At 28.9% G+C, this 19,413-nt stretch overlaps 1 protein-coding gene across 4 annotated transcripts; it reads left to right on the forward strand.

Moving 5' to 3' along the window:
- Nucleotides 1-9,483: 9,483 nt before the first annotated feature.
- LOC101211461 (sucrose synthase 5-like) lies at nt 9,484-19,203 on the forward strand. 4 transcript variants are annotated; one of them, XM_011656125.2, is made up of 16 exons: nt 9,484-10,099; nt 10,212-10,366; nt 10,451-10,643; nt 11,119-11,237; nt 11,672-11,888; nt 12,358-12,453; nt 12,763-12,936; nt 13,068-13,184; nt 13,266-13,432; nt 13,641-13,865; nt 13,970-14,536; nt 14,622-14,760; nt 14,856-14,920; nt 15,007-15,036; nt 17,321-17,394; nt 18,913-19,203. In XM_011656125.2, the coding sequence occupies exons 1-15, from the start codon at nt 9,863-9,865 to the stop codon at nt 17,346-17,348; spliced, it is 2,529 nt and encodes an 842-aa protein (XP_011654427.1). In that variant the 5' UTR covers nt 9,484-9,862; the 3' UTR covers nt 17,349-17,394; nt 18,913-19,203. The 4 variants fall into 4 exon arrangements, with proteins under 4 accessions (XP_011654427.1, XP_011654426.1, XP_011654428.1 ...); XM_011656124.2 differs by having other exon boundaries at nt 17,321-19,200; XM_011656126.2 differs by lacking the exons at nt 17,321-17,394; nt 18,913-19,203 and adding an exon at nt 15,134-15,383 and having other exon boundaries at nt 9,485-10,099.
- Nucleotides 19,204-19,413: the final 210 nt, after the last annotated feature.

The raw sequence follows: 19,413 nt of genomic DNA on the forward strand, positions 1-19,413 counted from the left end.
AAATAAAATAAGGAAATAAACAAAAAAAAAAGTAGTGAAACAAAGAAATATATATATATATATATATGTATAAAGTAATAAATAATAAAATAATTAATAGAGAATAAATAGTAATATAAAAAGAATATCAACAACAATAACAAGTATAATAATAACAGAAAGAAAACACTAATAAATATAAAAATGAGTACAATAACAATAATATATATACATACATATACATATATATACATACATATACATATATATATATATATATATATATATATATATATATATATATATATATATTATATTATATATATATATATTTAATAGTAATGACATAATTCTCTATTACTAATTCATTATCTCCATATTTTTAGAAAGAAGAAAACGAGGATCAAGAGTTAAAAAAAATTTTATGCCTTCTTTTTCTCTATTATTTAGGGAGAAGAAAAAGACTAAGGTTATTTTTTTATATATAAAAATAACTAAAAAAAAAGCCAAAAATAACATTTTAAAAAATCTTATACAATTTTTTCTTTCTCTCTATCTTTAAAGAAAAAAAGAAGAGAAATAAAAAATCAAATCCCAAAGAAAATTACTTGTCGATGAGGTGCGGATCCTTGGGAGTAAAACTCTATCACATGTCACCTCTAACAAAGTCTATTTCAACACGCGATTTGATTTGGTAAAGAGAAATAAAAAAATACTGAAACAAAAAATGATAACGAAACTAACGTAATGAAATGAAAAAAAAAAACTACTTTTGGAGAAACTTTTCTTCCCATTCACATAAATTCTCCCAAAAAAAATTTCTCTAACAACTTTTTTCTAAAGAATTTTTTTGTAAGAACTTTTTCACTCCGAAGAATTCTTTGTTTCAAAAAACTCTCATCCATTTTTCAAATGACAAAGACACCTATTAAACCCGGGGTGTACCACAAATTAGGAAAAAATAATAAGAACAAAAATCAAAATTTGATATTATGTTAATAAAACAAATTTTCATTTTTCTAAAATAAATTAAATTAGATATTTTGAGATTTTGTGAAAAATAACTTAATAAATGAAATGGAAATTAAAAGATTTTTAATTTAAAATTGGATTTCTTTTTTTCGTAGAATGATATAAGTTAAAATTGATATTAGAAAATTTTATTTAAAACAAGTTCATTTATTTTTTCCTAAAATAGTACAAATAAGATAAATGTGATATTAAAATATTTTATTTAAAATAAATTGATTTTTTTTTATTTTCTAAAATAATGAAAATGAGATATTATAAGATATTATGTTATTACTAATTTTTTTACTTTTTTTTCAAAAATAAATAAATAAAAGTTTAGTCATTATTACTATTTTTTTTTTAAAAAAAAAGTATTGGTAGGATAAAAATAGGTGGCTACAACATGCTCTTTTCGTGCATCCCTGTAGAATTAGAAGGTAGATGAAGGTGTAGCCACTAACTCATCAAACTAAGATATTTTAAATAAATTACCAACGTCAAGGACCATGGATAAGACAAGCATCTCATGACAGGAAAAATAAGCTAGATGACGCGGAGCAGTCGACGTCCTCAAAAGAGTTATTTTTAAAAGAAAATAGGAGTCGCCACCAATCTTTTTTATGATGTGATTGGACACCAAAATAAAGTAAACAATTTTTTTAAAAAAATGGTCTGTAAAATATAGAGTTGAGTTCGAGGGTCATTTATGTGTGGGAATGTATTAGCACCCCACAACATCCATTTAGAAAAATGGTGGCCAAATTTAAAATCTTGAATTGAAAAATATATTTTTTAAATTTTAAAACTAATGTCTTATTTTATTCCTCGTTACTCTAATATTTGAAGGAATGATCTCATAAAATAAGTGGAATAGTATTCAATTAATTAGACTATATTTTGAGAAAAGTTTCTCACCTTAAGATAATGAGAAATTATTACAATTTCTCAAAGTCTATCATGAGCTAGTCTTTGAATAAAGATTTTTTTTAAAAAAATATTGATTAAATTCATTTTTTCTTGGGATCAAATCTTGGACTCCCAGAGATATTAATCCCTCACCTTAAGCATTCTAGGAAATTGGACTCCCAAATTTCTTAAATTCCATCATATGATTTTTTTTTAGCGAAATAGTAGTGAGTTATTAAAAAAGTTGATTAGAGAAAACTTATAAAATATAGATCTATATTTTAAACATTTTTTAAAAAATTTAAAAAGATAGTTTTAAAGTAAAAATTTCTAAATGGTTAAAAAAGAAAATTTAAGAAAGACTTCAAAATTAAGTCAATAGAAAATAATGCACAATAGAATCAAATATATCACACAATGAATTAAGCAAGTAAGATAAGATTTTATTTTTAAAAAATATTGAGAATCGATCTTGGACTCACAGAGAAGCGATTCTCTCACCTCAAGAATTTAGAAATAATGGACTCTTAGATATTTCTAATTTCATCGTGTGATTTTTTTTAAAATGATAAAAAGTAAAGATAAATATGATATACAAAAATTTGATATAAAATTCATGGTAACATTGAAGTGTAAAAAATAATATTCATAAATTTAATACTACATGATAATAATTATTATGCATGCAAGAAAAATAAGTTAAAATAAATAATAAAAAAAGAAATAGAAACAATAGACAACGAAAATATAAAATAAATAATAATATAAAAAAGAAAGGAGAAAGAAAAGTAAAAAGAAATAAAAGAAAAGGAAAAAAAGGAAAAAAAATTCTTATATATTTCTTTTTAAAAAAGAAAAAAAAGAAAAACAAATCAAATTCCAAAGAAAATTACTAGCAGATTGGCGAGTAAATCTCTAGCACATGCAACCTTTCACAAAATCTATTTTAACGAAATTTGATCTACTAAAAAGAAATAAAAAAAAGAAAAAAAGTACAAAACAAAAAAAATGGTAAAAATACGTAAAAAAAACAATAACTTTTCCATAAACTTTATTCCAAACGGCAGAAATTCTTTACATTGCTCTGACTTTCTCTAATTTTTTTTTTGTAAAAACTTTTTCTTTCCAAAGAATTCTTTGTTTAAAAACTCTACTCTCTTTTCCAAATGACAAAGGTTCCTGTTTATAGATTTCGGATGTACCATAAATTAGAAAAAAATAATCAAAATTCGATATTATATTAATAAAGTAAATCTCAGATGGCTACAAGGTATATCCCCCTCTTATATTCAATTTTTATTTTTTTTACATCTATGTATTATGTTGAAAGTCGGCTTAAGAAAATGTCATTGTTTTTTTTTTTTTGTTAGTTCTATAATATGAATTTGTTGTATATAAATGTTTTTATTTGTAAAGAAAATTATTACAAAACATATTACTTTTGTACCAATCTTATATTATCTTATTATCGAACATGGAGAATTATTTTTTAACAATTTTGTCCAAATGATAATTCTCTAATTTCACTTACGTTCTTTACTTCATTCTTGCTTGTGTAATTAATATTTTATATTCTTATTGATTAAGAAGTTTTAAAATTAATTAATAATATGTTTCTTAAAACATTTAATCTTAAATTTACAAATAATAGCATTTGCTTTTAAACGTGAAAATTGTTGTTATTGAATATTTTAGGGTAGGTTTGGTGATTTTTTTTTGGAAAAACACTCCACAATGCAATGAGTAATTTTTTAAAAACAAATAAAAAAACATTACTCATGACATATTAGGTTAAAATGATTTAATAATTAAAAGTAAAATAAAAAATCACTCATCACACACTAAAATTAAAATGATTTAATTACTATTATTATTATTAAAAATAAAAAAAAATATTATTTATTTATTATCTTTTAATTACATTCTCACAACCCTTATTAGGTTAAGACATTAAAAAACTATCTCTTTACTTCAATAATTAAATTTCTAGAATAATTCATATATCGTAACTTCTATTTTTATCAATAATATAAAGAACTTCCCTTCAATCATTTTTGTGCAAACATTTGTACATTCACTTTTATTTAGACTTTCTTTAAAATCCTTCTTATTCCTTACTATTGGCTTTATAATTTCTATGATTGTTTAAATCTAACGTCAATCTAACCTTATGCTTTGTAATGTTAGGGAAAGACTCAAACAGATGTATGTAGTGGAGCAAGAAAAATGATGCAATGTCAATTTTGTGAAATCAAGTCCGATAATGCTTTTAGTTCTCTCTTTTTCCTTTTTTCATTTTAATATTTAGTGCATGATTACAACCATTAACTTTTGTATGCAAGAGAGTAAGGGTCCGTTTGGATTGTCTTTGAAAAAAATATTTTTTTTAGAATACATTTAAAAAAAACTTTTTTTGTAAAATGAGTTGAAAATCTAAACACTTACATGTTTGGTTTGACCTATTTATAAATATTTATATGAAAAAATGTGTTTAGTTTGTTCTATACCACTAACGTTTTATATGTAGGTTAAATTACCATAAAAGATTATTAAACATTATAGATTAATTTCATAGCGAAATACACACATTTTAAATCTTTTTTTCAAAAATATTTTTTAAAATTTATCGCACGTTATCTTGAAATTATTAATTTTTTTAAATACTTGAAACTAAATATTAATTTTGTTGTTGTTATTATTATTATTATTTTGGACAATTCAATTTTAAAAGCACGAATATCTTGAAATGTAAATACATAACTATATAAAAAATTTAATTGATTTCCAACAACAAAATATAAATAAGATAAATAACGTTTTGAATTTATTTTCATTTTCATTTTCATTTTACTTTTAAAATTGGTTAAGAAAAAAAACACAATTTTATTTTTAAAATTGGTTAAGAAAAAAAACACAATTTTATTTTTAAAATTGGTTAAGAAGAGAATAAATTTTTTTCTTAAAACTATTTTACCCATTTGTCAAAGTCTTAAACTTTATCGTTATAATTTGTTTTAGACATGAATTGTCCTTATTAATTAAGTTTTTTTTATGTGTTGATGATTATAAGAAAATAAAAGAACCCAACACCAAAATACTCAACAAAACCTTTTTTTATAAAAAAAAATACTTATTTCACATAAAAGTTAAAATGATTTATTATTTAATCAATATAAAAATAAAATAAAATAAAATAATTCTTTTTCCATTGTCTCATCCTCACATTTATTACTTAAAATTATATTTATGAAACAATTTATCTAATATACAAAATGTAAAATGTTTTCTTTGTAGGACAACAAAAATTCAAATTAACCTATAAAATGACCTAATAAAAAAAGTTGAATAATGCTGTAGAGAAAGGAAAATGTTATATAAATTCAATGTTGAAAATATAAGAAAAAAAAGCATGGTATATAATGAAGTTAAGCGATAAATACAATAAAAAAAATGTTATTTTATAAAAATAAAACAATAAATACAATAAATGTGGTGAACGTGGATCGAACATGTGACGCTCTCCCAATTGAACCATCTCCACTATTTGATTAAAAGAGTGAGGTTCAAATGTCAAATATAAAGCTCTGTTAACTATGCTATGGTACATGTGACCTTTCCAAACTATGCAACCAAATTGAGTTATCTCATGTATGAGTGATGTGAGTGTTTGACACTGTACCAACTATTACTAATGACCAAATCAACATCAATTGTTGATGAATATAAATTTTGGTATGTCGGTTTTTTGTCGAACGATCGATCTAACTCTTTAAAATATTTTTTGAAATTTCTTAGATCGTACACGTGACCTTCAAATCTTTAGTATAACACATTCCTAATTGAGCTACCCTCACTGTTTGGTAACACTCATGACCTTCACATATCTAGTAAGCTCTCCCAATTAAGATATCCCTATTATTTATTGTGAAGTTTTGTATACATATATGCATATATGATACATAGGATTCTTTAGGCTATACACATTAAGATCTTCCGGACTCTCCAAACTGCCCGGTATTTTTTCTATGTGGTTATAAAGTCTTGTATACATAATACATATATACATTTATATATACATATGATTTTTTTTGGCAATATATTCTGACACTCTCCCATCTCAGCCATCCCAGTAATTTGGTTACAATGTTTATACACATGTACATATACATATATGGTTTATGCTTTATTAAAAATATATATATATATAGTAAACGTGGGTTAGACACATGATCTTTATATCTTTCATCAGTTTGGCCTATAATCCACCTCATCCTTTAATTTGTATGAGTTTTTTGCGTATTTCATAAGCATTCTTGAAAGAGTAGAAATTTGGTTAAAATACTATTTGGTTTCTATTCTGTAAAAGGTGTGCTTGAATTTAGTCCATGAAAGTTAATTTTTATTAGAATTGTATAATAATTTTCATGTAAAGAAACAAAAATATGTAAATATATTTTTAAAATTTATAGTAAAATGCTAATAAATATATTTTTGGAAGCAATGAAAAAGTTCATATAAATACGTTTAAAACTTTAAAAAGTTAGATGACCAAATCAATCAAATTACCGAACTCAAATATTATTCCTATCATCTATCTCTCTGTATCTTCTGGAGATTGAAAATTCTCAATTTAAAATCCAAAATTCTGAAAATTTAATTTGAAGATTAGATATGAATGTCTTTTTGTGGGTTTGATGATTGAAAGGTTCCTTTTTCCTTTCAACCATTTGATGGGAATATTATTCTTGGTTTGGAAAGGACACTAAATCATGGAATAAAGAACAAGCTTTTAACTAACCTCAAGCATGTTCTTTGGTTGAGAGGGGAAAAAAATACAAAAGAAAAAGTAATGTGGTTTAAAAGGTGGTTGCCATTACCTTCTTAAACAGAGAGAATTTTAGGTGACTTTCAAAGTAATTATTTCCAAACTTGTTTGTGATTTAAAGTTTTTACATCATTTTAAAACATCAATTACTATTATCTTGGGAGTAAAAATTTAAACTTTCAATCTATTCTCCAAACAAATTTCCTTGTTTCAATTCAAATAAAATAGTTATTTGATGGAGTAGCGTGGAAGTTTGAGTTGAATCTAGATTTCAAATGATTTTGTTTTATTTTTTTACGTTGATTTTATTTTAGTTTTACTTTATATCGATTTTATATATCAGCATTGTGATTTACTTATATTATATGTATTAATAGGTTGATATACATATGACATGTTTTTCATTTTCTTAATTCTTTTGCAGTTCATTATAGTATTATTAAGTATATGAATGATATAACTTAGTGTAATATTATCAAGTATATTAACAATCTATTATTAAAGTATTCATACATAACAGTAAAGTGAATCATTATGAAGTATATCAATTAAGTTTACAAGTGTATATCAATAATGTATCAAGTGTATACGTAGGACTTCAAACATATCAAGTATATTTAATCAATCAAGTGTATCAATGAAGAATACTAAGTGTATTTGCAGTACATCAGGTGTATCAAATATATGATCACATGCATCAAGCTCATCAAATTTGTTGAGTATACCAATGAAACATAACAAGTTTATTAGTACCTAGTATCAAGTGTATCAAACTTATTAGTGAAGCCTTTAAGTGTATCAAGACCTATAAAGTCTATAGTGTATTAAAAAGAATCACGTGTAACAATGAGTATTAGGTATATCAAGGTGTTTCAAAAGATATCGAATGTATCAAAGAGTATCATGGTGCATAAAATGTATTCAGGTCCAAAGGTTATCAAGAAGTATCAAATGTATCAATAAGTATTAGGTGTATCAAGAATATTAGATGTGTATCAAGTGTATATTTGTATATCAGTAACGAGGACATGTGTGACATTTTATATTTTGCATGTGTGAACCGGACTTTGTTTTTGCCATTTTTGTAAACAATAAATTTGTGTGTTATGAACTTAATTATTATAGCTTGTTTAAAAAAAGGTAGTTTTAGAAAGATAAAAAGAAATGTGACTAATTTTGTCCATTAATCAATATAATGAATATAATGGGAAGTGAGTTATAATATTTATTTTTAAGACACATAGATGGAGATTTGACCTTAGGAATGTGTTGAAGGAGGGTATGTTAACCTAATCAGTTGAAGTACATTAAAGTTGATAATCATTCTAACGTCTAATCAACTTTATCAAAGGTGAGAACATTTGTTTGGGTTTGATGATTGAAATGTTCCTTCCCTTTCAACCATTTGATGGGAATACTATTCTTTGGTTTGGTAAAGTTGGACACTAAATCATGGAATGGAGAATAAGCTTTTTACCTAACCAACTCAAATGACACTTCATATAAATTAGTTGTAATCAAATTTATGAACAAACCAATATACTTAATACACGTGCAAAGAGGTAGGGGTAATACACTTATATGCTAAAGAGATCATAATTTTTGAGATTCCAAAGACTCTACGTAGAATATAAAGTGAAAAATTATTACAAAATCAAATGAGCGCACAATATTTAAGTTTGCGTTCCGTTAGTTTTGACGAAACTTAAGTTTGTCAGATGCACATCAAAAAACGTCGGCGTAGAGACTCATTTCTTTCCTTAACGTTTTTCTAACGTCAAGACAAATTGCATTTAAACTAAAAATAATTACATACTTGCATGTGTAGCACAAAAAATTGACAAATGACTAAAAAAACTCATGTCCAACTACCATTTTAAAGGTTTCTTTCCAATTTCTTAAAATCGAAGAAGGTTATCGGTGATAACAACCATTACTAACATCTACCATTGATAGTTGTCGTCATAGATTTCAATTTAAAAAATATGTTATTAATTGGATTGATAGCGCTATTAGTAATAGAAACGATAGTCACTCTAGAAAATATTCGACATTTAAAACAAAAATGACTAGTTTTACTACAAATTATGTCTGTTTTTTTGTAACATTTTTTAATCTTTCTAGATGAGATTAGTGTTTGAAGTTTTAATTTATTGGGTATTTTTTTTAGTTCAATAAATTTTCAGGATGTGGAGATTAGATTATGAGCATTTGTAATGGTAAATTAAGAATAATATCTTCTAAACAATATATACTAAAAATATTTGGCATTATTTGGCCTAATCCCTTTAATATTTATAATGTTAATATAATGGAAAAATTTTGAAAAGTGGTTATCCTTTTGGCTTTAGAAAATAGAGATCCAACAAAAGAAAAGAAAACTAAAAATAGGGAATCATATAGCATTATCGAACCCGCTCTATATTTCTCTTTTCTTTCTAAAAAGTAGGCTTCTTTCATGCTCACAATTTCTTTGTTTCCTACCTTACCTAATTTTCAAAATATACATTATTGTTTTCAAATTCACCCAATTTTTAGCCTTACTTTGAAAAATAATAATGATATATATATATATATATTTAAAACATGAGGGATACCAATTGATGAGTTAGGCTCTTTTTTAGTATAAAACATATTTAAACAGTTAACATGTAGAAGAAAGCAAAAGAAAGATGGTGATAAAATTGAATAGGATTTGTAGTGATCACTCTACACAAGGAAAGAATAATGTATTAATATCAAACAAAGCCATACACCACCCATTTGTCACTTGCTTGAAGGAGAGGGAATACACAACAACAATTAGAATTCATTGAGTTAACATTTTTAAGATTTAAAAGAATCTCATCTTCAAACCCACAAATAATTCTTTTCCCTTTTTTGAAGAATGTTCTTTTCTCCTTGTCTTCAACCTAAAAATCCTATCTTTTTATTTTATTTTTTTATGGCACCATTTGATTGCACCCTAAACACAGAGAATCACAAGCCCCCTACGCCATTGCCAAAATATCAAAAGAGAAAAGAAAAAGAAAAAACACTTTCACAAACCAACAAAAAAACCCCATTTGGCCTCTAGGCCTATAAATTCTCCCACAGTTGTGTTCTTATTTCATATTGTGAGGAGAAAAATATAGTAACATTATGGCTTCTTTGGTGGTAAATCATCATAACGGTGAGTCGATTGGTGATGGAATTGTAGAGGCATTGAAGCAAAACCATAATTATATGAAGAGATGCTTTGGTAAGTTTGTAGAGAAAGGGAATAGGAGCTTGAAGAAGAAGGAATTAATGGAGGAAATGGAGCTTGTTATAGATGATAAGATAGAAAGGAATAGGGTTATGGAGGGTGTCCTTGGTCATATGTTGACTTCAACTCAGGTTCGTCTAATCAATCTTTAAATATGTGTGTTCGACCATTTTCTAAATCTGTTTGTATTGACATTTTAAGTTTTACAAAATATATATATAATTATTAGTAATGTGGACGTAGGTGGCGATTGTGATTCCACCATATGTTGCATTTGCAATAAGACCAGAACCAGGATGTTGGGAATATGTTAAAGTTAGTTCTCTTGATCTTTCACTCCAATCTCTCACTTCAACTGAATTTCTCAAATTGAAGGAGATGATTTACGACGAAGAATGGTATGAATATATTTGTGTGTGATCAGTATTTTAATTAGGTTTTTCTTTTTAATGATGCTAAAAATGGACAATGTATTATTGTAGGGCAAATGATGAAAATGCTTTGGAAGTGGATTTCGGAGCAATTGAATTTACAACTCCTCGGTTAAGCCTTCCATCTTCAATTGGAGATGGACTTAGTTATACTACAAAGTTTCTCACCTCAAAGCTGAGTGGGAAGTCGGAGAATTTACAACCTCTTGTAGATTACTTGTTGTCCCTTGATTATCAAGGAGAGGTATGAAAAATATAAAAAAAAAAAAAACAAAACAAAAAACAAACTATACTTCTCTTAGTTTTCAAAACTCAACTTGAAGTTTAAAAATATTTCTTAAATATTGATAACAAAACAAAGAAACTAATTGCATGTGGGATTAATCTTTATAAAAAATAACTTATAGAGTACTACTTCCACCTAAGTTTTTAGATTTCATTTTTCACATTTTCTCTGATGTTTTCCAAAAAGCAGGTAAAGTTTTAAAACGAAAATAATGACCATATACGAGAAATTAAAGAAAACAAACATAAATTTAATAAAAATAAAACAAAAAATATCATTATCAAATGGGAACTAAATTTTTAAATATAATTTTAACTTCGTAGTTATGAAATGGACCCAAAAACAGGAAGAATAAAAAACATATGTTTCTTACATGGGGTTTCCTGTTGCTTTCTCTCTCTCTCTCTGACGTTGCAATTACTTTATGTGACAGAAACTTATGATCAATGAAACTCTAAGCACAGCTTCCAAACTCCAAATGACATTAATTCTTGCTGATATTTTCCTCTCTGTTCTTCCTCCAGACACCCCATATGATGACTTCCATCTCAAGTGAGTAACCGTAGTCCCAACTTCGGTTAAGAGATGTTAAATTTCTCATGACATAACTTTTATTAATAGAGTTCAGTAATACGATTTAACATACTATCACGATAATATAAATTCCTCTAAAGTTTGAATTTTCTAAAGTTATTTTAGATATTAGTAAATATGTGTTTTGTTTTATCACCATCATTAATATCCAAGATATCTTGTTATCTTATATATCATGTCCAAAAGATAATTCCATATGGTATAGAGTCGTAAGGTGTCATGAGTTTCAATTTTCTTAATGTTATTTTATTCTCAATTGATATTAATAATTGACTCGTGTTATTCAAGTTAGGTTGTTACATGAAGAAGGAGAGTATTAGGAAGGCACAAATAATTAGCAAAATTAAAGTTTGGATTCTGAGTAATAATTTTGAAATGGGAATTTTGTTCAGATTCAAGCAATGGGGATTTGAGAGAGGATGGGGAGATTGTGCTGGAAGAGTAAAGGAAACAATAAGATGTTTATCTGAAATATTCCAAGCCTATGATCCAATCCAAATGGAGAAGTTCTTCAGCAGGCTTCCTACTATTTTCAATGTTGTCATTTTGTCTCCTCATGGATACTTTGGCCAAGCTGGTGTTCTTGGTTTGCCCGACACCGGAGGTCAGGTACGAGTTTTCGTCAATCATCCGTCTCAGAGATCGGATGAAATATTCCAATGAAAATAGGGATGATAGTGTTTACCAAAGTTATACATTTGTTCATAATGAAAAAGCTGAAGAATATTTATATGACTGAGAGATGTGTTGAAATAACATTATTGTTTTAAAAAGGGACCATAGGTTTGTTTTCTGTTTTAAAAAAAAATGAGAGTAGTGAAAAAGAAGGTATAATGAAAAAGAATGATACTTCCATCCTAATTAACATATGTCTCTATACATCTCCATTAATGAAAAAAATATATAGAGGGAATTGTTTTTTTTCAAGAAAGAAAAGTTTATGTTATGACAACTTGTGAATAAGTAAATTGAATGTTCTGTAGATCGTCACTTAAATATTTTTTATATAGAAAAATGGCATAAACATTGATATTCTTATTTCATTCTTTGTTATGATTTTTTGTATGTGATCATTTAGGTTGTGTACATACTCGATCAAGTTAAAGCTATGGAAGAAGAACTTCTGCTCAGAATTAAGCAACAAGGCCTCAATTTCAAGCCTCAAATTATTATTGTGAGTACCGGATAGAAAAACAAAGCTATTTTAAAATATAACACAATCAATTCAAATATTTATAAAACAAAGTAAAATATCATAGTTTATCTACTATGAATCATGATAAACTACAATTTTTGTTTATTTTAGTGTCTATCTTTAGTATGACAATAGATAGTAGAAGAATATGTTGGTCTATTCTGTAATAATATTTAGAAATTTTATTATTTAAAATAATTTTTTTAAAAAATATTAACAGTACGATTCTTATAGTTTGAACCTGAAATAAATGTTGTTAAATGATTGATAAGTTATAATCCTTTGCAGATTACAAGACTTATTCCAGATGCGAAGGGGACTAAGTGCAACCAAGAAATAGAACCTGTCATTGGGACTACTTACTCCAAGATTGTTAGGGTGCCCTTCAAGACTGAAAATGGCACCCTTCATCGTTGGGTTTCTCGTTTCGACATTTATCCTTATCTCGAGAAATTTGCACAAGTAGGTTCTAAACATTATTTGGATCAAGTTTATGGTGAATGAGTTACTCTTTCGTACACTAGAGTAAATTAAAAACAAAATCTTTATCAGCGTTAGTTGTTCTAATATATTTTTGCATCCTTTGGTATTAGGATGCGAGCGACAAAATATTAGAGCTCATGGAAGCAAAGCCAGATCTAATCATTGGAAACTACACAGATGGAAATCTTGTGGCATCTCTCATGGCCAGCAGATTAGGAGTAACCCAAGTATTTAGTTCTTCATATACTCTCTTAGATTATTTATTTTTAACATAAAATTTTCTAATTTAATATGCAAATTAAAACTAGGGAACTATTGCACATGCCTTGGAGAAGACAAAGTATGAAGATTCAGATCTTAAATGGAAGGAATTGGACTCCAAGTACCATTTTTCTTGTCAATTTACTGCTGATATTCTTGCTATGAATGCGACTGATTTTGTCATCGCAAGCACTTTCCAAGAGATTGCAGGAAGGTTAGAAAAAATAGTAACCACTATTTGAGAGGAGTTTAGTTTCGACTTTCAAATGTTCAGGACTGTTTTGAGTGACTTTTCAAGTTTCTAAAACCACTTGAAAAGTCATTTCAAATCCACTAAGTTTAGTGGTCAAGGCATCTCTACCTGACTCTTTAGAAATACTTGTTTGTTATATTTTTCTCATAAAAAAAGTTTATGATTTCAGCAAAGAAAAGCCAGGCCAATATGAAAGCCACGAGGCATTTACGCTTCCAGGACTGTGTCGTTTCGTGTCGGGCATCAATGTGTTTGATCCTAAGTTCAACATTGCAGCACCAGGGGCTGATCAGTCTGTCTATTTTCCTTACACGACCAAAGAACTTCGATTTGCATCGTTTCAACCTGCCATTGAAGAACTTCTTTTTAGCAAAGTTGAGAACGATGAGCATATGTAAGTCCGTCATGGAAATGCTTGCCATTGTTGTGTGTTTTTGCAATATGCACCATTTGTTTCTATGAGGTTATAAACCACTGTCCTGTTTTTCCATCAAACAGAGGATATCTGGCCGATAGGAAAAAGCCGATCATCTTTTCAATGGCACGGCTTGATGTTGTCAAGAACATTACCGGGTTGGTCGAATGGTTTGGGAAGAATGAGAAGCTGAGAAATTTGGTGAATCTTGTTGTGGTTGGAGGATTTTTTGATCCTTCCAAATCAAAGGACAGAGAAGAAATGGCAGAGATAAGAAAGATGCATGAATTAATTGACAAATACCAACTCAAAGGTCAGATCAGGTGGATAGCAGCACAGACTGATCGCCGTCGTAATGGAGAACTCTACCGCTGCATTGCTGACACAAAAGGAGCCTTTGTGCAGCCTGCTCTCTATGAAGCTTTTGGTCTCACAGTCATTGAGGCAATGAATTGTGGTCTACCAACCTTTGCTACGAACCAAGGGGGTCCAGCTGAGATCATTGTTGATGGGGTCTCTGGCTTCCAAATTGATCCCAACAATGGCACTGAATCAAGCCAAAAGATTGCTAACTTTTTTGAGAAATGCAAGAATGATCCAACCTACTGGAACGAAATTTCGAATCACGGTCTTCAACGTATCAATGAATGGTAGTTACAACAACAAAATATCCTTTCCAAGTCACATTACATTCTTGAACTTGAGACAAAACTCTAATGGTATTCTCTTTGGCAGTTACACATGGAAAATCTATGCAAAAAAGGTGCTAAATATGGGAAGCACTTACAGTTTTTGGAAGCAAGTGAACAAAAACCAAAAGCAGGCAAAGGACAGATACATCCAAATGTTCTACAATCTACTTTTTAAGAACTTGGTATGTTTTTGCACAATTTTTGCATATTATACTAAAGATCTATGACCCATTTTTCATCATTCTGTAAGTTACAAGGATTTGTTTTGGCTTTTCAGGTGAAAAACGTGCCAATCGTGGTCCACGAAGATTCACATCCAGAAAATCCACGGTTACCACAAGTGTATGCAAAACTGGAAACATTACTTTTATACATGATGATTGTAGTGAAGGATGGAGAAAACTAATCTGTTTGAATTTATTTTGCAGCTCGAAGCGCACCCAATCTCGGATTCAAAAGTAAGAATAACGGTTTCAGATCGGTTTGTGTTGTCTTCCAACTTTTAAATTTGGATGTCATGAAATAAACTCAGGTTTTTAATTATATTACCTTCAGGTTTTTTGGAGCACCATAAAAGGTTTAAGCTAAGCAAAGAAAACTTTTCCAAAGAGTTCCCTTACTAAAATATGATATGTATTCTCAAGCAGTCATATATGCATTATGATTGGAGTGTATCCCTTTTCCCCTTTTATTTGAAGAAGAGAATAACTTCAATGGCCTCGTCTTGAAATTGAATAAAACTTTATTACGTTTCTTATGTACTTTCAAATATGCAATGCAATTGATAATATTTTTTCCCATTTTAGTATATTAGTAAGATAAATGAAGATTCAAGTGTTCGTACTCACCTTAACATCTACCGTTCCTTGACTCAAACATAATTGGAAAATTGCCAAAAATAGGCTAAAAAGAGAGGAGTAAATGAGTTTTATGATTGATTTCGAAAAAGTAGATTTTTAGGACAAATTCAAACTGAAAGGTTCAAATTCTCCTTCATTTATTTCCCCCCATTTTATTCTCTTCAACCTCAAAACAAAACAAAACATTTTCTTTTAAAAAAAAAGGAAAACTCGTTCTTCGTTGAACTCTCCCGCTTCTACTTCAACTTCGGTGCCTCGCCTCCAGTGAACGCCTCTCTTATCCATTTCTTCTCCACGCCTCTCTGTTTTGAGTGTCGACTTCAATTTCGGTGAATGCTTCTTCATTTCTTCTCCACTCCTTTCCGATTTCAGCGTTGTTTTCACCGAACCTCTCCATCTCTTCTCCACTCCTCTCTGTTTTCAGTGTCGTATTCATCCTCTTTGAAGTTAAGTGAGTAATCAAATCTGAGTTTTTTTTTTTTTAGATCATTGTTGTTTAAGTTGTCGGTTGAGATATGAGATTTTTGTTGGGCACATTTTAGATATACCTTTAAATTTGTCTGACTCCTCTGTTTGATGTCATTGAGATTTTCCAGCAAACAAATTGATGCATATGTCCACATTATTATGTACTAAAGGAATGCAAGAAATTTGTTATGATGATTGTTTTATGTTCTCATGATTGGTTGACACTTGATTAATTATAAAAACTATTTGTACGTAGGGGACACATATATATGTTTAGAAATAGAATTTAGTTACCTGGTGAGTATGAAACTGACAAAGATGGAGATTTAGGAAGAACTGAGCTTATGAACTTATTCGCATAATTAATAAACATATTAGAGAAAGATTGGATGAAGAACCATTTCCACTCATCACAAATTATAATAATAGATAATTGGGTTAATAATCCAGTATATTTGTGCATGCTACAAATATATATATATACCTTAGAAACGAGGACATTAATCCCAACATATTTGGTATCCCATCCAAACTCAACAAAGCTACCACTAGAACAATGTTGAAAAACATTATCATTTTTAGAGTTAATCACATTATTATAATCAAAAGCACCATCGTTGTTCTCTACTTTGTTGATGTTTTTAGTGATATAGTTCCAATAAAATGCAGCTTTCGTTGCCTTGTATAACCAAGAAGCTCCCCATATTAATTCGTCCTATGTCCAACCAGTTTATTTAGGATTTATTTGTTAGAGAAAATTGGAAAACAAGTAATTCGATGAAAATAAAGTTGTATACTTCATCTTTTCAAATATCTGTTTGGTACATGACAATTGTTTAGGTTTCAGAATGAATATAAATTACCAATGGGTTTCAATGAATATAAATTCTGAGTTGGATTTTATGTACTATGTAATTTCATGAATGTTGAAAGCATGGAAGTTTACTTATGCTACCTTGGTCTAATCGAAGTGTAATGGTTACTGTGTTGTTATAGTATCTATAACTTAGTTCAGGACGATACTACTTTGTTGAGTTTAGTTACATGAGTTAGATACATTGTTTAACAAGTTTATTAGGCCTTAATGTTTTATCTCGCACGTGTCCCACACCTATCAAAATTTTATTAGGAGTTTCAAAATGAAAATGCTACCCTTCCTATACCATTTAGAGTGGTTCTATGCATGTTTAGCAAGTTTATTAGTCCCTAATGTTTTATCTCGCACCTACCAAAATTTCACTTGGAGTTTCAAAATGAAATGCTACCATTCCTAAACCATTTAGATTGGTCCTATGCATGTTTTGCAAGTTTATTAGGCATTAATGTTTTATCTCGCACATATCAAAATTTCTTTGTATACATGTTTAGTAAGTCTCTTATGCAATTATATTTTATTTGTTTCTTTTTTGTTCAGGCTTGAGTATGACTTCGACATCAACTAACGGACCCATGTACAAGATTGATCCTTTTCATCATTTTCATGCTTTAGTAAGCTCTTTATCTCATTTAGAAAATACTATGCGTCATATTAATGCTAAACTCAAACAAGATCAGTTAACCTTATTGAGAAAAACAAAGTTTGGCCACTTTTTGGATCTTAATATTGTCTTTAATGAGCCTCTGATCCACTACTTATTGTTAAGGGAGGTGGAAGAAGAAGGGAAGGATCATATAAGTTTTTTGATAGGGGGGAGTTGTGTGTACTTTCGATAGGAGAGAGTTTAACATCATAACGGGTCTATGAAGTTCTCCAACAGAGTCTATTGATCAATTGAATGAGAATATAGATTGTTGGACAAGTTCTTCAAAGAAAAAGAGTCTATTTATGTAAGTGACTTAGAGAACACATTTATGGAATACGAGGGAGATGACGATGACATAGTTAAATTAGCTTTAGTGTACTTTATAGAGCCGTCATTGTTAGGAAAAGATAGGTAGACCAAAGTGGACCAAAATTTATTGAGGACTGTAGATGATTGGAACACATTACAATTCTTTAAGGTTGAGGAATCAAAAGACATCTTGTCGCAAGCCCACCTCTTTTGACCTCTACGTAATCCTCCAAGGACAAGCCACTCAAACTCCTAGCAAGCCCAAATCGCCAACACTCCCCACTAACAACACTTACAGGCAAAGCTTATTCGCGTATTCCGAACCTTAGCAAATTCGACGATGCGTTATGACCCAGTAGGAAAAGTGAGGATAACTCCACCAAAACCATCTTCACAGAAACTCCTTTACTACCGTAATCCTCAAAGGATATGCATATTTTTCGATCAATTTATCTCTTTTTGCCTAATTCGAACAATTCAACAATTCAAATTATTCCAACATATTGTTCTAAGTTAATTCTATATGAGCTAGCAGGAGAACTTAATGGACCTATAGATCATGGACTTCAACAATATGAGATTAACTAGTTAAACCCTTTTAGATTAAGCTAATAATCATTTGTTAACTAACGAGTCATTCCACTAAAGTCCCGTAGTTGCACTCCCCTCACCCGTAATTTCGCTGTGCATGTATTGCATTCAATCAATAACGCGAGATGAAATCAGGCGAGGAGAGTTAAGTATTTTGAGAAAATGTTTAATCTTGATTTAACGGCTAAATACATGTGTTTGATTTAGATTAAGCATGGTATGGAATGCTAAGTGACACATGTAGAGTTCTAAGTAGAAGTGGCAAGCTAAAAGAAGCTTAAGGATGACTAATCTGATTAAGGATGAGTATAAATAGAATTGAAGGATTTTAAGAAAGTGTTGTTATTTTGAGTTTTGCTAAGAGAAAGTACACTAAGGAAGTAATTAAGCAAGAAGAATGTGAGTATAAATAGTGTTTTAGCATTCTACCAGATTCTTTATATTGTTATGAAATGTTTAACACGTACTATAGTGTTGTTGATATTTATACTTGATTATTGAAAAGATAATTTCTAAGCTAATGTGTCATGTTTGATGGTTGTATGTATATATATGAGTAAATCATTAACGTTATTCCTATCAGTGAGCTAGCTATTATGTACACATAATGAGTAAAGGCAACCTAGGGGAACAAGGACCACATGGCGGTAAGACCAATGTGTTGAAATGAGCGTATTGAGTTAGCAACATGAGCAACGAGAAATGAACCGAGAAATTCTCCAAGGGATGTTGGTGAAATGAATCTCAATAGTCTATGTGTGGAAGTGGTTCATGTTCTTGGTGAAAGGAATAAGTAAAGACCAATGTGTGATTTATGATTCTGAGGTGTTAAGAGCCTATTTATGAAAATAAATTTGTTGATTTTATTGTATTCCCCAAAAGGTTTTCCAAAATATCCCTCACTAAGTTTTTGACTTACAGTTAAGTTTCTCTTCTCATGGTATCAAGATGTTGAGGTCAAGTAAAGAAGGGTAAGTCAAGCAAGCTAGGCATTTTAAGTGTGTGAAGCTTTGCTAGGAATTGGAAGCCTTTTTTACTTATAGTTCTTTGTATTTAAGAAAGCTTGTATTGTTTAATGTATTGG

Source organism: Cucumis sativus, chromosome 5, assembly GCF_000004075.3.
Source record: "Cucumis sativus cultivar 9930 chromosome 5, Cucumber_9930_V3, whole genome shotgun sequence".
In the NCBI taxonomy this organism is placed as follows: Eukaryota; Viridiplantae; Streptophyta; class Magnoliopsida; order Cucurbitales; family Cucurbitaceae; genus Cucumis; species Cucumis sativus.